Here is a 19,847-nt window from a genome sequence, read left to right as displayed (position 1 = left end):
GGTGGGAGCCCATCAATATGGGCCCCCAAACAGCCCCACGTGATGGTGTGAGAGTGACTGTGTTGTTAGGTATGCAGGCTAATCTTAAAAGCAAAAAAGAGAAGAGAGGAATGGATAATGATGTACATAGTACCAAAATAATAATAATCATAATCCTAATCATAACTACAATAATAATGATAATAACGATTGATGGATGGAATGGGATATTCGGATAATAGAATGGGATTAGTTAAGGGGTTGAAAAGGGCAAGACCTGATTTGCTCCTTCTATCAATCTAGACCCTTCAATGATTTCATTTGATTAGCAGCATAAGTAGTATTAATAGAACATTAATTAATGATGGGATATTAATTGTAGCCTTTGAGCATTAGTAGTTGTGGGCTACAGCCCTTCCCTCTCGAAAGGCCCAAAAAGCTCAATTAAAAGGTATCCTCAATTTTTTCGGGCTTAATCTTGTGCTTGGGCTTGAGCTTGGGTTTGGGCTTGTTCTATCTGCACTATATAGAACAGTGGAAACAAAGGATCTCGTCAACTAGGAAAAAAGGATGTGGGTCGAAGCCCAATATGGTTAACTTGATTAGGTTTTGAGTCTTCTGAGCCAGACTCTCCTGGGTGAACCTCTGAACGAAAACCATGGGCCTACCCGTGTCTAAATATTCCTTTTAGCATTTCTCCTATTGAAAATTTTGCAGAAATCTCTTTTTTCTTTCAGGAAAGTGTCTGAGAGCCACCGGGTACCTTACGCTTCATCGCCCTATAAGGGGTAAGAGTACCCCGGTGCTCAGAGAGTTATTGCCCATTTTCTTTCACCCTCCCCTAGTTTTTCTATTTTTATATGTTTATTTGCCATTTTATGGACTCCGTGAAACTTTATATGTGTACAAAGGACCTTGGGGTCTACGTGTCCATAAAATTTATGTATATTTAGCCCTTTCCTTTAACATTTGCCCTTTCAATCCGTCTAATAAAAACCATTAACCCCTTCTTTGTGTGTGTGTGAGAGAGAGGGGGGGGGGGACTGGCTATTGGCCCACTCATATTTGCTTTGGCTGCATTATTTTTCAATCAAATTTCATGTAAAAGTAGGTTCTACTTGTCCCTTACATACCTATAATATTTCAGGCTGTCAGCAAATTGGGCCCTATCCAATCCATCCAAACGGAAAGAAAGAAAAGGAAAGGAAAAGAGAATTTAAATTCTCATAACCAAGAGAGGGAAGTTTTAAATCATTAAGTCATCCATCCCCAAAAAAATTAAAAAATAAGGACTATATTTTTGTGCTTGGTAGTGTATTGACAAAATTGTTGGGTGGATGAAGATGAACTAACATGTGGAAGAACGATGTGGTAATTGCGACCATTGAATATTTAAGAATTGATCTAAATAATTCATGTGTCAAATGTATTTAAGGCTTAATTTAATTATTTATTTTCTCATCTATTTATGTATATATCCATAGGCGGATGTGCTCCTCATTTACTTATTTGTACCATGCATCCTCTTGATAGTGCTCGACATTTTTATGCTTTGTCTTGCTATACAACGAATTACAATTATGCTGAGACTTGACATGTGAATAGAGGACATTCAGGTCTACTTAAAAAAAAAAACAAAAAACAAAAAACAAAAAAAAACAAAAGCTCACATGATATGCCACATGGTAAATCCAGACATCCACCCTATGTGTTTTGGGTTGATGTCTAACAAAACCACTCCTTGAAATGAAAAGAGAAAAGCCCACCACCACAAATATTTGACTTTCATTGGGATTGAAGCATTTTTTAAAAAATCGGAATTGAATACAATAATCAATCTCAATTCTGAACACTCTGAGTGATCAATTCTAATGTTTTTGTGATCTAATTGTTGAGTTTTCAGATTTGAGAAGCCGATTCTAAGGTTTTTGTGATCAAATTATTAGATTTTCAAATCTAACGAATTGATTCTAAGATATATAAAAAAAATGACAGAAACCAATTCAAACTGATTGCGAGTTTAAAATCCTTGCATAGAATTACATATTACTACATTGTTAGAAAGGAATTCCACTCTCTTAATTAGGGGGCAAATTTTTGTCAGTGTAATATGCATATATTAGTAAATAGTGCTAAAAAATTAGGTGAATCAAAGTTTAATATGGTTTTCTTTGTCTTTATAGGGGTTTTTGTATTTTATTTTTTTTATTTTTGGTAAGATGTCTTTATAGGGTCATGGCATTTCTTAATGGTAATTGAGTTTCTCTAACGGTAGGGGTAAAAGGTCGAAGTGTAATGGTGTGACCAATATCTGAGCCTACCGCACCTATCTGCACTATTCTGCAGCCCTAACTATATTGTCATTTGATGATTACATTTATGTGTGAAATTTAGGGTAGTAAAACATGCATTTTACATATTTAGAATGGAACTACCTTGGGTTTTACTCTATTTTTGTAGGTTTTATAGCTTCAAGGCTTTAAGGACTATCGAACGCTATATCTCCAATTTTACACGTAAAGATGTCCTATTTCTTTTCATGGTTGCGAAGAGGAAGAAATTCTGAGTAAGATGAACATGTTCAATTAAAAGTACACATTCGTTTGGTCAATCGTACAAGTGATTATTTTTTTCGGGCCAGAAAAAGAATAATGGATCAAAACTGAACCGAGATGTAGAACCAGCCCGTTTGCAGTTATCCCAGGGGTATAAGAAATATTTCAAATGCCAACAAGGATCGATGGACCACACCCTTAAGTGATTGAAGATTCATTTTTGTAATAATAACTATCTAGCGTAATTGGTGAGTTGTGGTGTGCAAAATGTCTTCCTTATTATGAGGTCTTAAGTTCAAATCTGAAGGTTTTTTTTAGAAGATTTTCTCTCCTAATCATCACTTAAAGGAGGTCGGCCAAGATGGTTGTACGCAATTTGAAGATTTTCTCTCTTCTCTCTCCTCCACCTTAACACTTTTGGTCTCAAAAGATCTCACCTACCAATTGTGATTTTTCCTTTTTTAGGAAAGAGAAATTTGTTACCCTATCTCCCCATTCCCTATAAATACAACTCATGCAAGAGGAGGGGGGATACTTCATTATTCTTCTTTTTTTTTTTTAGTTGCTCTACCTCTGTGTCTAGCTCTAGTTTTAGGTTCATGCTTTAAACACTTTTGTAAGTTCTTTTTATTCAATTAATGCAAGCACTTTTGTTTTTGATTCAATCTTTTATTTTTATTGTTTAAGCATTGAAGTTGTAATTTTCAAGTTCTAGTTCTAGGCTTAGTTCTAGGTGACAAGAACAAGCTATGGAGCATGTCTTTCAAGTTCAATTTTTTTTCTTCAGATTTGTTTTCTCTAGTACTAGAAATTTCAGATTTGGTTTATTCCAAATCTAGTTTTTAATACTGGTAGTATCTCAAATCGATCAAATTTGTAGTTCAAGTGTTGAAGTTCAAGTAAGTAGGCTTTTTCAATAGTCTTCTCTCCCCCCTCTTATTCCCCTTCTGACTACCCTTTCTTTCTTAATTTAGGATTTTAATTTCAGTCATTACATTATTTCTTTTCCTTTCCCCAAAGGTTCATGGTTAGTGTACGTGTTGGATTTGGCCCTCTTAGCCAAAGAACCATCATTTTATTGTTTTTTATTTTAATTGCCTCCATTTTCCTAAAGCCAAGTAGAGTAACCCTTGTAAGAGTGACTTTCTGGTCAACTAGGGAAGCTCATATTATAAGGCATCCCTCGGACTAAGTAGAGAAACCTACTTGTGAGTCTCTCTTTAGCTTTATTCCCTTTATTTTACTTTATTTTTATTTTAACATTTTTTTCCTTCATTGTTTTTTAATTGTGTGGGGTGTTTTTTTTTAGTTATTTATTTATTTAATTTTAATTGCGTGACTTGCGTATTTAAAATCTTAGATTACGAATGGTTAGGACATTATTTTAGATGCATATATTTAGGATGGTAGTTAGAATTAGATCACAACCATTAATCGGTTCACTTTCACATTATTAAAAGAAACAAAAAAATAAAGTGGCTGCTCTCCCTGTGTTCAACCTGTAGCTACATTGATCCGTCCGCTTACGGTTACATTTTAAAATCTCAAGCATCATTCTAAAGTTACAAAGATTCCTTTACCAAAATGAGCTAGTTGAGTAACTTAGTAAGATGGAGTAGTGTTTCCTGTAGGGGGTGGTCCCTCTGCTTGTATAAGAGCCAATGAAAACAACAGGGAAACATCCAAACATCAATAAAGACGTATTTGTAACGCATGTGTCTGGATGTAAGACCACGGTCTTCCACATAAACCATTTTCCCTGGTAAAATTTTGATAAGAATTATGAGTATGAGAGAGGAATTTTCACATTGCTAGTGTGGGAAGAACTCTACATGCTACATCAAAGGTTGTCTTAAAAAAAATATGAGAAGTGGTTCTCCATTTGGGGGTGCGAACTACGCCAACGCTTCTTATGTCTATCTTTCTCTCATCACCAAAATAAGAAGCAAAGGTGTATTTTCACTAGATGAGAAGACAGTTAGACATCACCATCCCTCTCGAACAAAGCTCTTTTTCCCAAAATATACATTTCATGTAAGCTAAGGGCATCAATTTCATACAGAAACTGAAACCGAGCCAAATTAACCGGACTGAAATCGAATCAAATTTATTCGGTTCAAATTCGGTTTGAATATGTGAGTATGCTATTCAGTTCGGCTCGATTTCGGTTTAGGGTGTCAAAACCATCGGTTCAAACTGAAACCAAACCAAATTGCTCTTATTATTCAAGAGTGTTTTTTGCAAGCTCTTTTTTTCTTATGTGGTAAGTGTTTTTTACAATTTATCATCACATATTTACAAGCTTAGATAATTTTGGAGTTAGCAATGGCCATAAGGCCCATAACTTGAGTCAATTATGGCCTTTGGTCCATCACAGTCATGGTTCAAAAGTGGAACCGTTTTCATAATCGAATTAAAACCGATGTATAAAACTGAATTAAAACTGCATATCAGAACCGAATTGGAACCAAAACTGAACCGAGCTGAATTGAATCAGTTTGAGTATCTAAATACTGAACCGAGTCGGTTCTCGGTTGGGTTATGGTCTACCTTATCATCATTTGGAACCGAACCGAATAACCGAATCCAAATCGATTGACACCCTTAATGTAGGCCCACATATTCAAAGTAGGAAAGAGAAAATAATAAAAAAGCTCCATGTGAGTAAAATTGCACTTTTTTCTTTGGGTAATTTGCAACACCACCTCTTGGAGAATGCCAATATTATAGGGACACCCCCTTTCTTTCACCAAATTAGACTTGGACCCCCTATTGTCAGTCAGTGTTACAGAATACACCATGAATGCTGATTTCAGCTACTATATTTTATTTTAAATACCAAAATGCCCTTACTACTATATACTTATCCCACCATCCACGACTGAACAACAATATGAGAATCATCTGGATGAGGCGTCGACCTCCTTCCTTAATTCCTCCACTGCAACATTATGATCGGTGGACAACGTTCCACCAACACCGGAATCCTTCGACCCACGGATGTCTTCCACCCAAGAACGGCCCTAGAGAATTTCCGCTCTCAAAAGTATGGATTCTGGGTCAAAACCATTCCAAATCCTCTCCCTTTCAAACCCTCCTCTCTCTTCGTCTCTGTTCAGATAGAGGGATTTGTAGAGAAACCCTCTCCGCCATCTCCCTCTTCTTTCTTCCTCCTCTCTCTCAAGTTTCCATTCACTGTTGTGAGCCTCTCTCTTCTTCTTCCTATCTACTATTATTTCCTTTCTATAATAATGGATTTTGCTATTTTGCTTCAGGATTTTTGCAGTCTCAAGCAGCAGCAACGGTGCCTGTTCTTATAGAGTAATTCTGGGCTTTGCTTCTGGTCCTTCCTTACAACCTTACTAGAAGCAAAGAGATTCCAGTTCTTCTCCTTAGCTCTTCATCTATCTCTGTCTGCTCTTGTCTGCAGTCTTCGCTGCAGAATGGTTTATCCCTTCTATAAACAAATTAACCCATAATACCAATCAATCTAGCAGCCCACATCAACAAATCAAAAGGGAGAATCCAATTTAAGTAACTACCCCTTCTAATTGAAGCACTGAGGCAAGAGGATTTCATTAGCACTGGTAGATGATGATTCACTAAGAACCCAGCTTCCATATTTGCAAGAGAAGCCAAACCCTCATCTTCCTCAATCAAAGTAGGCCTTCTTGCGATTCCTTGAGAATTGAAATCCAAATCCAAAAAGAGAGAAAGCGAGACGTGAAAGAGGTTAGGACGTTTCCCTCATCAGTGACAGCCAATCCAACCCATCTCTCTCTTCCGTACCTACTCTCATCAGTCTTGCAAGAGATGCGAGTAGGATAATATTCCACTTCGGTGCTGCTCTCTTTGGTAGATATAATTGAAGAAGAGAAGAGAGATCATCATCTATCACAAAGAGAGATAGATCCTCGAAGATTTTTCTTGGATAGAATAGATTAGTTGCATCTTTATTACTTAAACCCATTTTTTCTTACTCGTGGAAAGAGAAGGGTAAGGGGAGGTGTGGATGGAATCTGGTTTCTGGACTCAGATAACGATCGCCGTTGTTTTCTTCCTCACATAGATTCTCAACTCTCTCTCTCTCTCTCTCTCTCTCTTTACTCTTGGGTTAAAACATTAGTTTTAGTGAATAAGGTATAATAGTCATTTTAACTTTTCATTTAACAGTGACTGACAGAAGGGGGTCCGAGTCTAATTTGGTGAAAGAGAGTGAGTGTCCATATAATATTAGCATTCTCCAAGGGATGACGTTGTAAATTACCCTTTTTCTTTTTGGTGTAAGGAAAGGTGGGGCCAAGAACACTAGCTTAGCATAGTGGTGAAAACTTTGACTTGAAGAGCTAAAGACTCTTGAACCAGTGCACATATTGGGACCATTGCATATCCTTTTGAGTAATGAATCCCAAATTCTTTTGCTAATCTTGTGGGGGGGGGGGGGTTAGAAGGGTATGGTGGGGAGTTGGAGGGGAAGGTATATGCGGTAGCTGCACTGGGAGGGCGAGCTGGAGAGCTAATGGGAATGCCGGCACAGAAGCTAGAGAGGGAGAGTGATGGGAGCAGAAGAGAAATAAAATTACAATATAGCCTTGTTAAAAACATGATGTAAGTGTCAGAGTCAAGGGCAAAAAAGAGATGCTACAAGAGTCTATTGTAACCTGTTTGGTTACATACAGCTTTACTCTTTATGTAAAACCTAAGGTGTGCCTAGGTCATGTTGGACAAAAATATTTAAATAGGGAGAGGGTTCTCGCACAATCACAACTTGTGCGGGAGCAACAATAGGAGTGGAAATTTTCACATTCTCGGGGGTGAAATAGTCATTGGAAGCTATTTCCACTTTGATGTGACTCCTTATACGATGCTCAGCCTGTGCTCCCATTGGTGTTGCCGGCCAAGGTGTGCCCCTTTCTCTCCACACACACACACACACACAAACATATGGTATACATCAACATTATTATTTTTCTAAATTTTACATCAAACCAAAGCCCCTCCACTAATTAGGAGACTCTCTCTCTCTCTCTCTCTCTCTCTCTCTCACACACACACACACAAAGAAAAAAATATATATACACGTTAGAGATCCAGCTCTCTATAGCCCATTACACCATGTAGCATAGATTCAAGGGTTAGGAGACTTTAGAAACGCAGCCCAAGGTTCTCCCAACCCTTGAATCAGTGTTACACGACATGTCACACAATAAAGGTTCCCCATCCTATGTGTTTGAGACTTGAGTCTTGAGATACCAGGTGTGTAGGTTGTTAATAAGGATTTGGTTCTCGGGTATCAGATCAGTGCTACAATCGGTACAATTTTAATCCCACATTGATCCATCTAAGTTTGGATTGGTCAATTATACACTTAATTTTAAAGAAAAAAAAAAGGGGCATTTTTTTTTAATGATTTTACTGAAGTTCTGACACCAGTATAGCTAATCCGATAGTGATACCTAAAGGCATGGTCCTAAACTTTTTTCTTTTGTTTTTTTAATAAGAAAAGCGTGGTCTTTTACTAGTTTACTTTATATTACAAAATAAAAAACAACTTTTTTTTGGTAGAAAATAAAAAACTACTTTACTTTGTAACAACAGGTAATTTGTAACATGAAGTAGTTTTCCTTCGCCCGGTGTTCCTTTAGCACGGATTGAGACAAAAATCATAATGAGGGTAAGAGTATTTTCAAACTTTTATCCTATACAAGAGTATTATTGATTGTCAGATCTTGGGTTTTTTGTTTTCCATGGCAGAAGAAAATTTCTCCTTATTTAATATGAAGATTGTCCATCCCAAAAAAAAAAAAAAAAAAAAAATCAGAAAAAATAAGAAGGTTTTTATTGTTATTATTATTATTAATACAAATTTTTACATAATAATAATAATAACAATGGTTTTTGGGCTGCCACATGAATGATTGCATGATTGTCTAAATTGTGATTTTTTTTTTAAATTCTAAAAATATTTCATTTTAATGGTTTCTTTTTAAGGAGGTTTATGCAGAAAGTTTATTGATAGAAAGAATGTCATAAAACTATGGCTTTTGAAATACAACTCATGAAATGAGTGAGTGGAATGAAGTTAAACTATCTTACACGATGTCAAATGTTTTCATCGTTTCTTTACCAAGAAGTCAACAATGCTACAAATCTCCCTGAGTACATATGGAAAATAAGTGACGTCTAAATTAGTTTTCCCTATCAATGTTTTTATGTCAATACTTTATTTGGTAAACAAATGCATGTCGAGTCAATACTCGTGAACGTAATTGATTAAATTAAACTTTGAAATTTATGAGACATGATTAATTTAGACAGCTCCCTTTGTGTTTAATGGCTAAAATGGACATATCATATATCCACATGGCACAGTAAATATTTTGTGGTGATTCATATTCTTGTTCATATTCTTGACACATTAGTATTTACCAAAAAAATATTTTTAAAAAATATAAAATAGATTCTACCACACTTTACACACGAGAAAAAGATCAACAAGTCTTTAATTTTTCTAAAAATCCAGAACCTAATCCTGTACGGTAATCCCTTAAATGCCAAAATATATTGAATCTGAGACCCATCTGAACCGATCCAGGCCGATTTCGATCTGATCCCAAGACGGATTCTGATTCTGGGGTTTTAAAACCCACTATAGAGTTATAGAATCATAGAATGGGGACTGGGGAAGAGAGAGAGAGAGAGAGAGAGAGAGAGAGAGAGAGAGAGAGAGAGAGAGAAAGGAAGGAAATCCTTTTCTTTTAAACAAACCGTCCCCTCTCTCTTTTCAGTTCAGCGCAGGCCTCGAAGCTTAGAAAGGTAATATGTACGATTTCAACATGACAATGACCCCAGAAGCACAGATAAAGATATTCATGGCGATGATCGATACAGAGGATTTGAAAATGAAAACTCTGTCTGTATCATATATTACCGTTTCAAGTTTCAACAGAAAAAATAAGGATAGGAAATTGAAACCCAATTCCAAAACCTTAAACCATTTGATTATCCAGATTTCCAGAGCTCTCTCTCTCCCTCCCTCCATGAAAAGGGGAGAAAAAAAAGGAAAAAAGTCTCTCTGTAGAGGGAGAAAAAAAGAGAAAGAAAAAGCTGTAGATGAGAAGAAAGAAGCAAGAAAACCACTGTTCAACTGTATCATTCATTTCTGTTCACTTGACATTTTGATGTTCACAAGGATTAACAAGAAAAAAAAATACACAAAACCCAAGACAAGGAACAGTTAAGTAAAGCCCCCTCTTCTTCTTCTCTACATCTCCTTCTATGATTCTCTCTACTCTCTACAGGACTAATCTATGGTCTATAGACAAATATGAAAGTAAAAGCTTCTTCACAAAAACCAAAAACCCAGGTGTGAGAGAGGCATTCATGTGTATGCATTACTCCACAAAATCAAAAGGAGCTCCACTGAGGACACGATCCAACCACTCTTCATCACTTTCCCCAACCTCAAACTCACTGTCCTTGTTCATCATCTCTTCCTCCGAAACGGTAGAAAAAACAGAGACATCCCCGATTTCCGGCCAACCCTGCTCCTCTTCTGTCGCCGCCGGTAAATCTAGGGGACCACATCCACAAGGGAAAGTGCCGAACAAACCCTTAGTGGGACCCGTGAAGTATGAAATGTTAATACCACCCATGTCGATACTCGCCATCACGGTCGACGATGAGTCAGAGAAGGAAGGTCCACAACTCTCTTCGTTGCCGTTGATCGTCACAAACGACGACGATGGCGGAGAAGACATCGCTGAAACCCCATTATTAGAAGGGCGGCTTATCTCCTCCTCCAACACCTTCATGAACTGCATCAGCGTCTCTTCTTGTACTGTAAACCCAGCCAACAACAGCTCCTCCTCGTCCTCATTCTCCGCCTCCGCCTCAGCCTCAGCCTCAGACGTTCGTTGTCGTTTTCCGACGGCTTCAAAGGGTTCTTCGTACTCAGGCCGTTCCCTTATCTCTTTCATCATCTTCTTATTTTTTCGTGCAGAGAGGGAAACAGTAGTGGGTGAAGGCGAGGAGAAGAGAATATTTATAGAGGGAGGGAGGGAGGGACGGGGTTGAAGAAGAACCGGGAAAGGAAGGAGAGTATCTGAGTATGTGCCAGGGTGGCAGATATTTTATGACACGTAGGATAAGAACTACGTGGCACAATTTCAGTGATTGGTCTGTCATTGTTGCAGAATTTGGCGGGAATATTTTGTATAGTAACTGCCATCCAACGCCGAAGTGTCCAGGGGATATGTCGGTGTCCTATTCTGGGAATTAAAGCTGCCTCCAGAAATTTGCTTTTTATCATTTCCATATCGGATACATGTGAATTTACTATCTTGTCCTTGGGCTCTTGATATTCCATACCCACTTCTCTCTCTAGCTACTTTCCTCCTAGTCAGGAACTCTGAGGTGTCACTAGGGCGGTTTGAACCAGTTACAGTCGAGATGAATTGGTTTTGATCTATTACTAAATCAATTCGAAACCAAACCATTAAATGGTTCCTTTCTTTATTTTAGGTTGGTTTCTTATACTCATTTCTGTTATCGAGTTCAATCCAATTTTTTTTATTTTCAGTCTATACATTTGGTTAGTATGGTTTAGTTTGGTTTCCACCTATTCCATAGAACCCCAATCCAAAATCAAACTGTTAAGAGTTCAGATCAATTGAATCCAAGATGAACCAGTTGGTCTGACCGGTTCAGACGAACTCTACCAGCCTTGTATCAAAGTACAGTTTTACATCAATAGGAAAAGAAGGTAGCTAATTTGTCCAGGCGGGCATTCATTAATTGAGGCGAGGTTGTGAGGCCCAAGAGTGGGATGTGAGAGGGAGTGCAATACAAATTGGGAGAGGGTTCTTCCAGCAAACGGCATAGAGAAGCCCACCTATGAGCTGTGGTAACATGGCAGAGTATATTGGAAGGCAGCATGGATTATGAGAGAGGAGAGAGATTGACTCAGAGGTGCCATCGTACCTTACCCTAGCTCAAAGAACCTTCTCTTTACCTATTAATCTATTAAAATGGAATTGTCATATAAAATATATATATCTTTTTATCTCTCACCTAAAAGTGAACAACATTCTTGCAAGTTAAACATTGCTTCAAGAATCGGGAATTGGATTGGTGAATCAACTGATTTCAATAGAAATCGATTGGGATTGATCCTGCTTTTGAAAAATTCAATACGGTTGATTCACGCCAATAAACCCTAAAATGATGATTTATTAGATTCAAAAAGTTAATATTAAGATTCTTGGGATTGATTCCGATCCAAATCAACATGGATCAATTATGTTTTGGATTCGTTGTTTCAAAACCTTGCATTTGAATTAAGTATTATGAAACTTAATTTCTAGGATCAATTCTTCTTCTCCTTTTTATTTATTTACTTATTTATTTTAAATGTTAGACTTGAATTCAATACAATTCCATTGAAACACCTTAGAAACCATGAATGCTGAAATATGAAAAATGGGCCAAGAAGTAACAAGTTGTTTGGTTTGGTTCCGGTTTGATTTAAATTTTGATAAGGTGAAACCAAAATCGCGCCGGATAGGAACAAGGTGAAATCAGAATCGTTTTCATCCAATTTTGGTTTTAGTAGTTTTAAATCGGTTTTTTTTATTTGGTTCACAACCAGTTTACATGGGATTAATAGTGTCGTTTTAGAAATTGATTTGCATCCTAACTCCTACATATATTAAATTTCCTAAAGAGTTAATACAATATACATTTATTTTGCCAAGGACATTATACTTTCTATGTAAAAGACTACACATATAATAACTAATTAACTATAAAAATTAGAAAATCAAGTAAGTGTGATTTTGTGAAAGTGAAGTTCCCTTCTCAGTTAAGTGAAGTTCCCTTCTCAGTTAGTATTTTTTTTTTTTTCTTCCCCTTTTTTCATAGAGACCCGTCAAAATTCAAAACACTTTAAGTCTTTAATATTAGGTGCCGGTTAACCATCAATTTTTTGATTCGGTTCGGTTTCAAACCGGAATTATGTCCTATAAAACCAAAACCATATCAATTTACTACGGTGCGGTTCTATTCGGTTATAACCGATCGGTTTTGGTTCTGATAAACGATTTTGGTTATATATTGACACCATTAACTCAGGGTCAAAAATTTCAGGGTCGGGCTGGTTCTGAGGGCCAAAATTTTTGGGTTGGTACTTGTTCGGGATTAGGGCGGACCAAGGACGGGTTCGGGCCATCAGGGCCAAACTTGCACCCCTACTTTGTATTTTTTATCTCCTCTTTATTTTGAAATTTTTTATTTTTAAGTTATTTCATATTTGTAGGGTTAGAGTATACCCAACCCTTGATGGCAAACCAAGGTAAGAATCAATCAAGGTTAGGGTCAGGGACATTCCGGCCCGACCCTAAAAAATCAGGGTCAATCAGGGCGGGTTAGGGTTGGCCTAAACTTTGAAGGGTAGGGTCAGGGTTGAAGTTTCACGGCCCTGAGTCAGGGTCAAAGCAGGTTTGGGCCCAACTAAGGGGACTCAGGGTTGGGCTAGGGTTTTAAGAAACCCGACCCTGTTGCACCCCTAGCAACAACAAATCTCTCCAGGTATATTTGTTGTGAGAAGACAATACAAAAAACTGATACACATTGTTGGCATGACATTTATTTATAAAAACTCACTAAACCTTTGAGTTTTCACATTGGGGAAGTTATTACTATGTATAATAGCTAATGTCTTCAAAAATATTGTTTTTTTAGGTAGAAATCTGAACTGAAGAGTTATTGTTGAAGAAAAGGATCCTGATGACCAAAATTCTAAAGAGGAGGTTAAGATATTGGAGAAAACCAACCATTATATAGGAAGAACATTCTTACCACATACATCCTCCAATAATCTTAGAGAAAAAATTCTTCCTAATAGCTTTCCTAGCATGAGTAACTAAGAGTATGATATTAATTCCGGTCTGCTCAATTTGTTTCTTATGTATAACAGTCTACATAGATGCAGAATTGTTCTCCCTCAGAGCTGCACGATGCACAGCATAAGTAGTAGTTGCAGGTAAGAGCTGTATTATATCTTTCTAATTGAAGATTAAGTTCTTTCATTATCTAGGGTCTGAGATTTCTTCAATGTTATAGTGCTTGGATGATTGATGCAAATTATTTAGGCTTCTTTTCTTGGCGGCTTATATTTTCTTTAGTTTCTTTTTATTTTTATTTATTTATTATTTTTTTTTTTTTTTTGGAGGTCTGATCATATAATTAGTCATGCCATATGACTGGTACTCGCAGAGAATTTGGATAAAGAAATCGCAAGCATGGTCATCTTCTTTAAGGATAGTGGTAATTTTTGATCGGAGGTCGTGGAACTACAAATCGATTTCCATCTAATTTCTCTTGTGCCTTCTGTTTAGATTGGATGATTATGAGGTTTTGGGTTTGATTGACCCGTAAATCGTTTGGTCTTCTTGAATTAACAATATTAATCTTAGATTGGCATATGGTCCGTAATCAAACTCAGGTTCAATTGGCTCATCCATAAATCAGTGAATCCATGCCATATCCTTTTAATTCTTTTGCACTACGTAAGACTTGAGGTGAACTAACTCAGTTACATATCAGTTCTTGTGTGGCCTTGGATGCCACCAAGTTTTAGTTGAATTTGACTACTAAACACTATCTTGGGTGCAAAAACAAACTGACATAAAATTTTGGTTAAAAAGTTCTAATCAGATTTTGTTATGTGTTTGTTTTTTCAATTAATTTAAATATTTTAATATTAAGTTATGTAAAGGAAGTTATTAGTTAATAGGAGGATGTGGGATATATCGTGGATAGTATGGGTGTAGTTATATGGTAAGTAGTGGATTGTAATAGGTGTTTTAGGTGTCAAGTGTTGGGGAAGTTAGAAGATATGTTGTAACCGCTACTTTTAGGGGCCTATTTATTAGTGAAGTAATAGAAGATAAAGGAGAAGATAATTACTAAAATTTTCTCTTAAAGAGAAAGGACGTTGGGCTTCGTCTATTAAGCCAAGAGGTTGGCTACCTCCCAATTTTCCAAACCCTATTTTATCTCTGTTATTTTCTCTCCTCTCCTATTTTCTCTTCCTCTCTCTTGTGTACATATCATCTGGTATCAGAGCCGGTTTCACATGGAGCAAATTTTCAAATAAAATTCTAGATACTTAGTTGAGAAATCTAGAATTGTTAGAAGCAATCTTGAAAAAGATTGAGTTGCTGCCTATGACCACCATGCCTATGTACTCAGAGCGACCAACGAAGGAGAAATAACGAAGAAAGAGGAGCAGAAGAAGAAGAAGAGGAAGAAGAAACAAATAAAGATGAAGAAGAAGAAAAAGAAAGAGATGAAGAGGAAGAAAGTGTCATTGATGACTTCTTACAATAAGATATCAATCGGATTTTTTCTATTAAAATATGGGATCTAGGTGGATAATTATATTCTTTAATTTCATTGTCCTTGAGCACAAGGACAATTGAAGGGGGAGAGAATGCTACGTGCATTGTTAGAAAAAACACGTTTTAAACACGTTCTATTTTTTTCCTGTTTAAAACACGTTCCCATTTTTTGGCATTTTTTAAGACTTACCTTGTTGAACATAATATCTACTTAATTAATCATATCTCTCTCTCCTGAACTCTAATCTACCTGATTCTTTCGCCGACTTGAAAATAATTCAATGGCCTATATTTCGCATGATATCACCTTTAACTCAATATTAATGGATGGATCACGAAATTGAGATACAAACTAATGCATTTGCTGAAAAATGTTTCTAAAGTGATGACTTCTAACTCAAACTGAACATGCATTACTTCAAGAGTATGTTGACTACATTAACAACAATGAACAACATCATAGCCAAGCCATATTCCTTAATAAAACTTGGACATGTGTGGTGTATGAATTTAGAGCTGGTAGTGGATGATATTCAATTATATGTCATAAAGCTTATAATGAGACATGAGATATATATGCATTAGTGTTGAATACTGTAGTTATTGTGAATATTAGATGCAAGTATTCATGTAATAATTCCTTAATTTATACGAATATAGTACCGTTTTTTGATCTCGTTTGTTTAAAATCTACACGTTTGAAACTTGTATCGTCCGTTTTTCATTTTTTGCGATTCTTTGTTTTTTTGACCGTTTATTTGACTGTATTGTTTGAAAAATTTTACTATTTAAAACCTGTACCATCTGTTTCTATTTTTTTTTTCCGTTCCTGTTTTTACCAACAATGGTTACGTGTTAGTTTTTCAATTAATTTAAATATTTTAATATTAAGTTATGTAAGGGAAGTTATTAGTTAATAGGAGGATGTGGGATATATTGTGAAGAGTGGATAGTATGGGTGTAGTTATATGATAAGTAGTGGATTGTAATAGGTGTCTTAGGTGTCAAGTGTTGGGGAAGTTAGAAGATTTGTTGTAACAACTACTTTTAAGAGCCTATTTATTAGTGAAGTAATAGAAGATAAAGGAGAAGATAATTACTAAAATTTTCTCTTAAAGAGAAAGGACGCAGAGCTTCATCTGTTAAGCCAAGAGGTTGGCTACCTCCAAATTTGCCAAACTCTATTTTATCTATGTTATTTTCTCTCCTCTCCTAATTTTCTCCCTCTCTCTTGTGTACGTATCATCTGGTATCAAAGTTGGTTTCACATAGAGGTAATATAAATCAGTGAGAGAAAGATAGTACTGATAAGAGTTCTCATTCAACCTCGGTATGACTCAGTCAATACGATTATGGGATCAACATGGACTCTTGGGACTAATCAAGCTGAATGCCTGAATACCGTTGTTAGCAAAGAAAAAGGATAACATTGATAGAGGTTGATGAATGAATGGAGATTTAACCTAAATTTGGGAGGGAATAAAACACAGCAATGTCGATGGAAAAGGAATCAACAGTAATTGATTTGTATATAAAATAGAGTATAAACAATAAGAAAGATAATAGATAATTAAGGCCTCCCACCAACATAGGAATTGACTCTTCTACTAAGCAAGCAAGCAAGGACCAATATTGCTCTTCCCCCACCTTTTTTGCTCTACCAACTGATTTTGGTATACCATTACAACAAAGCTTGGTTTTGGTTTATTCTTTTATCGGGTTCACTTAATGGGCTTTGATCGGTCTATTACTGGTTTGTTATTGGTTTGATATATGTTTGTCAAATTTTGTTAATTAAAGATTTTGACCTTTCCATTTTGTTTTATTTCCTTTTGTCATTGTTGTATTTTGGTATGGTAGGTGGTGTTTGAAAAGTACATTATTAGAAGGATGATAAGGATTTATTTTCATTTAAGGGGTAATACACCATGAGCTAGTTATGTGTTTGACTGTCTAAACAAAAGTGTGTAATGAGATGTCAATAAAATTTCTTGCAGCAACAAATATTTTTATTTATATTTTCATGGTTCTTAACAATGGGAAAAACATGTTCTTTTTTATTTTCTTAGCATTCGAACACAATGGAAGTTAATTTTCATATATAGCAGGATATTGTTAAATCTGTTACGGCAAGACAAGGCTATGAAAGGTAGCGGATCGATATCCTTTGGAGGTGTTATGCAAGACAAGCCCTGTCGATGAAGAATGTAAAGTCTGAAGTTTATGTATTGATTGTAGGAATTTTTTAAAGTGGAATGAAAAAAAATGACTTGTTATTTACGAGTGTAAGAAAAATGACTTGTCATTTATGAGTGTAAGACTTTTGAAAGTGGAATGAAAACAATGTTGACTTCTTAATTTTGATTAAAAGACTTTTTGAAAATGGAATGAAAGTAATGTATTCTGGATGTCTGAAAAGATTTGTTTTTCTGAAATTATTGGACAATGTAATTATAGGGACAATTTACAGGTAATACGTATAATTTATTAATATAAATAATTATTATATTTCTTATTTTATATTTGACAACAGGTTTTATTATACTGTTGCTATAAACAGATTATTATTAGGTTTACAAATACATTTTTGGTGATAGACTGCATTCTAAAAATATATTTGGCGATGAAAAATATAAAACCGTCGCTAATATAAACAATCCATGTTTTTCCGTTGCCATTTTGGCTACGGTAATATAGACAACGGAAAATTAACTGTCGCTTTCATTTTTAGCAACGGTTTTCAATTTTTTGGAATGGTTTTTTCCCATCGCCAAAAAATGTGTTTTCTTGCAATGTGGTCAAGTGTCTTGAACATCTATTATTGTATTGCACTTCATAATTTTAATTGTGTGTTAATCATTTATTTATTTTTTTTAATGCATAGGACACAAATGATAAAAACAAGGCCAATCAAGGTTAGCCTGATCTTGGCAAAAATGAGGACCAATTAGGACCAACCCAACCCAACCCAAAAAAGGTCAATTAGGGCAGGTTGGGTGGCATGAGCCTAGCAGGGTTGCGTGGGTTAGGCCTAGGTTGAGTTTTGGGGACTAAAGATGGACTGGGTTACAAGAAAACCGACCAACCTAGTCCAGTTTCACCCTAGTCTACTTCTAGCTACTCTCCTTGGTGTAGGAGCCATACCCCCAGAAAGAGATCTCTTCCCCGTAAAATATTTACATCATATTACAGGCAAAAGTCCTGGCCATCAAGTGACATCGTTGATTAGCTAAGTAAACCATCACCCTTTCTTGGTGGTCCATTCTTAAGGGGGAGTCTAGTGAAGGGACTTTACTCAGGCACACCAGAAGGGACTTTTGGATGATCATTTGACAATCCAAGATTTTCTACTGAAAAAACAAAAAACTTCCCTTAGGAGCGAAAAGTTAGACTTTTTAGTGGTCTAAAGCAGAGGGCTTGGAGGCACTGCAAGACTATATAGAACCAAAGGATCCTTTGCTACCAATTAACTCCAGAACTCCAAAATTGAGGACAGGATCTCTTTCCCATCCAGTCTCTGTGTTTGTTGTAATATACCATGAAAATGATTCAGAAGCTACTGAACTTAGTGATTCCCCCAATCACTGTAGCTTTTGTTTTCCTCATTTTACCTTTTCTCTTCGTTTTCAAGTTCATCAATTTTATTCTCAGGCACCTCTTCCCTGAGAAAATGAAGGGGAAAGTTGTTCTCATCACTGGTGCATCTTCGGGTATTGGCGAGGTTTGTTTTAATTTTTGTTCCTTTTAAATAAGTTATGATTAGAGATATATGAATCCTGTAATCCTTTTGTGATTGTGTATTATATCTTCTTTCTGTTCTATTGATTTTGCAGCATCTGGCATATGAATATGCAAAGAATGGAGCATATCTAGTCCTTGTTGCAAGAAGAGAGGAGAGCCTTAGGAAAGTTGCAGAGAAGGCCAGTCATCTTGGTTCCCCTGATGTGTTAGTTGTTGCTGCAGATGTGTCACTAGTTGATCAATGCAAGCGATTCATTGATGAAGCTGTAAACCATTTTGGCCGATGTAAGTATTGATTGGGAATCTGGTAAAACTCATCCTTAAAAGCTAGCCATTAAAGAGAGGGTGCCCAAATCCTTATAAAATCCTTCACATCCAATCCACTCCTGCTGCAATTTTGGTGTTCTGTTTTGATTAGTAACTTTAACAAATGTTTTGATTTCCAGTGGATCATCTGGTATGCAACGCTGGGATTGGTAGCTATTGTGCATTGGAAGATATACCTGATGTTACAAATTTTTTACCTGTGATGGTATTCTTATCAATCTCAATTCCAATGTTGAGGTTCTTTCTTCAAGCCAAGTGGGAAGCTTTTAATTTGTACTCTCTATTGAACACTTTTGGTTGTGTACTGTGTAGGATGTAAACTTCTGGGGATCAGTCTATCCCACTTATTTTGCAATTCCTCACCTCAAAAAGTGCAAAGGCAAGATCATTGTGAATGCATCAGTAGCTGGGTGGGTAGTTGCACCTAGAGGAAATGTATATGGAGTAAGAAAGAGGCATTAACTTATCCTTTATTTTTCTCACTTCTTTCTCTTTTAATTTTAATTGAAACCCATTTGCCATTGCTATCTTTCAGGCAAGCAAAGCTGCGTTAATACACTTCTACGACAATCTGAGAATCGAAGTGGCACCGGAGATTTCGATAGTAGTAGTTAGTCCTGGTTTTGTAGAATCAGAGATTACCCAAGGCAAACAGCTAACCAAGAAAGGGGAAGTTGATGTTGATGAAGGAATAAAAAAGGTGAGACTCACTTGAATTAGCTAAGAGTCTTTTTTTTTTTTTTTTTTTTTTTTTTTTCTCTTAGGATTCATATCAATTGTGTCAAAATGGGTATTGATGAACAGATGCTAGGAAGGATTCCAACTGAGAGTGCAGTGGACTGTG

General features: G+C 36.2%; 1 protein-coding gene across 1 annotated transcript in view; it reads left to right on the top strand.

The window, feature by feature from the left end:
• Window positions 1-18,422: 18,422 nt before the first annotated feature.
• The window catches only part of LOC122063733 (11-beta-hydroxysteroid dehydrogenase A-like), a 3,211-nt gene continuing 1,786 nt past the window's right edge, over window positions 18,423-19,847 (top strand). The window contains exons 1-6 of the mRNA XM_042627434.1: window positions 18,423-18,656; window positions 18,769-18,961; window positions 19,123-19,208; window positions 19,316-19,447; window positions 19,539-19,703; window positions 19,808-19,844. Of these exons, the coding sequence (XP_042483368.1) occupies window positions 18,474-18,656; window positions 18,769-18,961; window positions 19,123-19,208; window positions 19,316-19,447; window positions 19,539-19,703; window positions 19,808-19,844 (796 nt within the window). The 5' untranslated portion in view covers window positions 18,423-18,473. The remainder of the gene's footprint in view (window positions 18,657-18,768; window positions 18,962-19,122; window positions 19,209-19,315; window positions 19,448-19,538; window positions 19,704-19,807; window positions 19,845-19,847) is intronic.

The sequence above is a fragment of the Macadamia integrifolia genome, unplaced genomic scaffold (genome assembly GCF_013358625.1).
Source record: "Macadamia integrifolia cultivar HAES 741 unplaced genomic scaffold, SCU_Mint_v3 scaffold1432, whole genome shotgun sequence".
Classification (NCBI taxonomy): domain Eukaryota; kingdom Viridiplantae; phylum Streptophyta; class Magnoliopsida; order Proteales; family Proteaceae; genus Macadamia; species Macadamia integrifolia.
The sequence above is the reverse complement of the archived record's forward strand: the minus strand, read 5'-3'. Positions and strand labels throughout refer to the sequence as shown.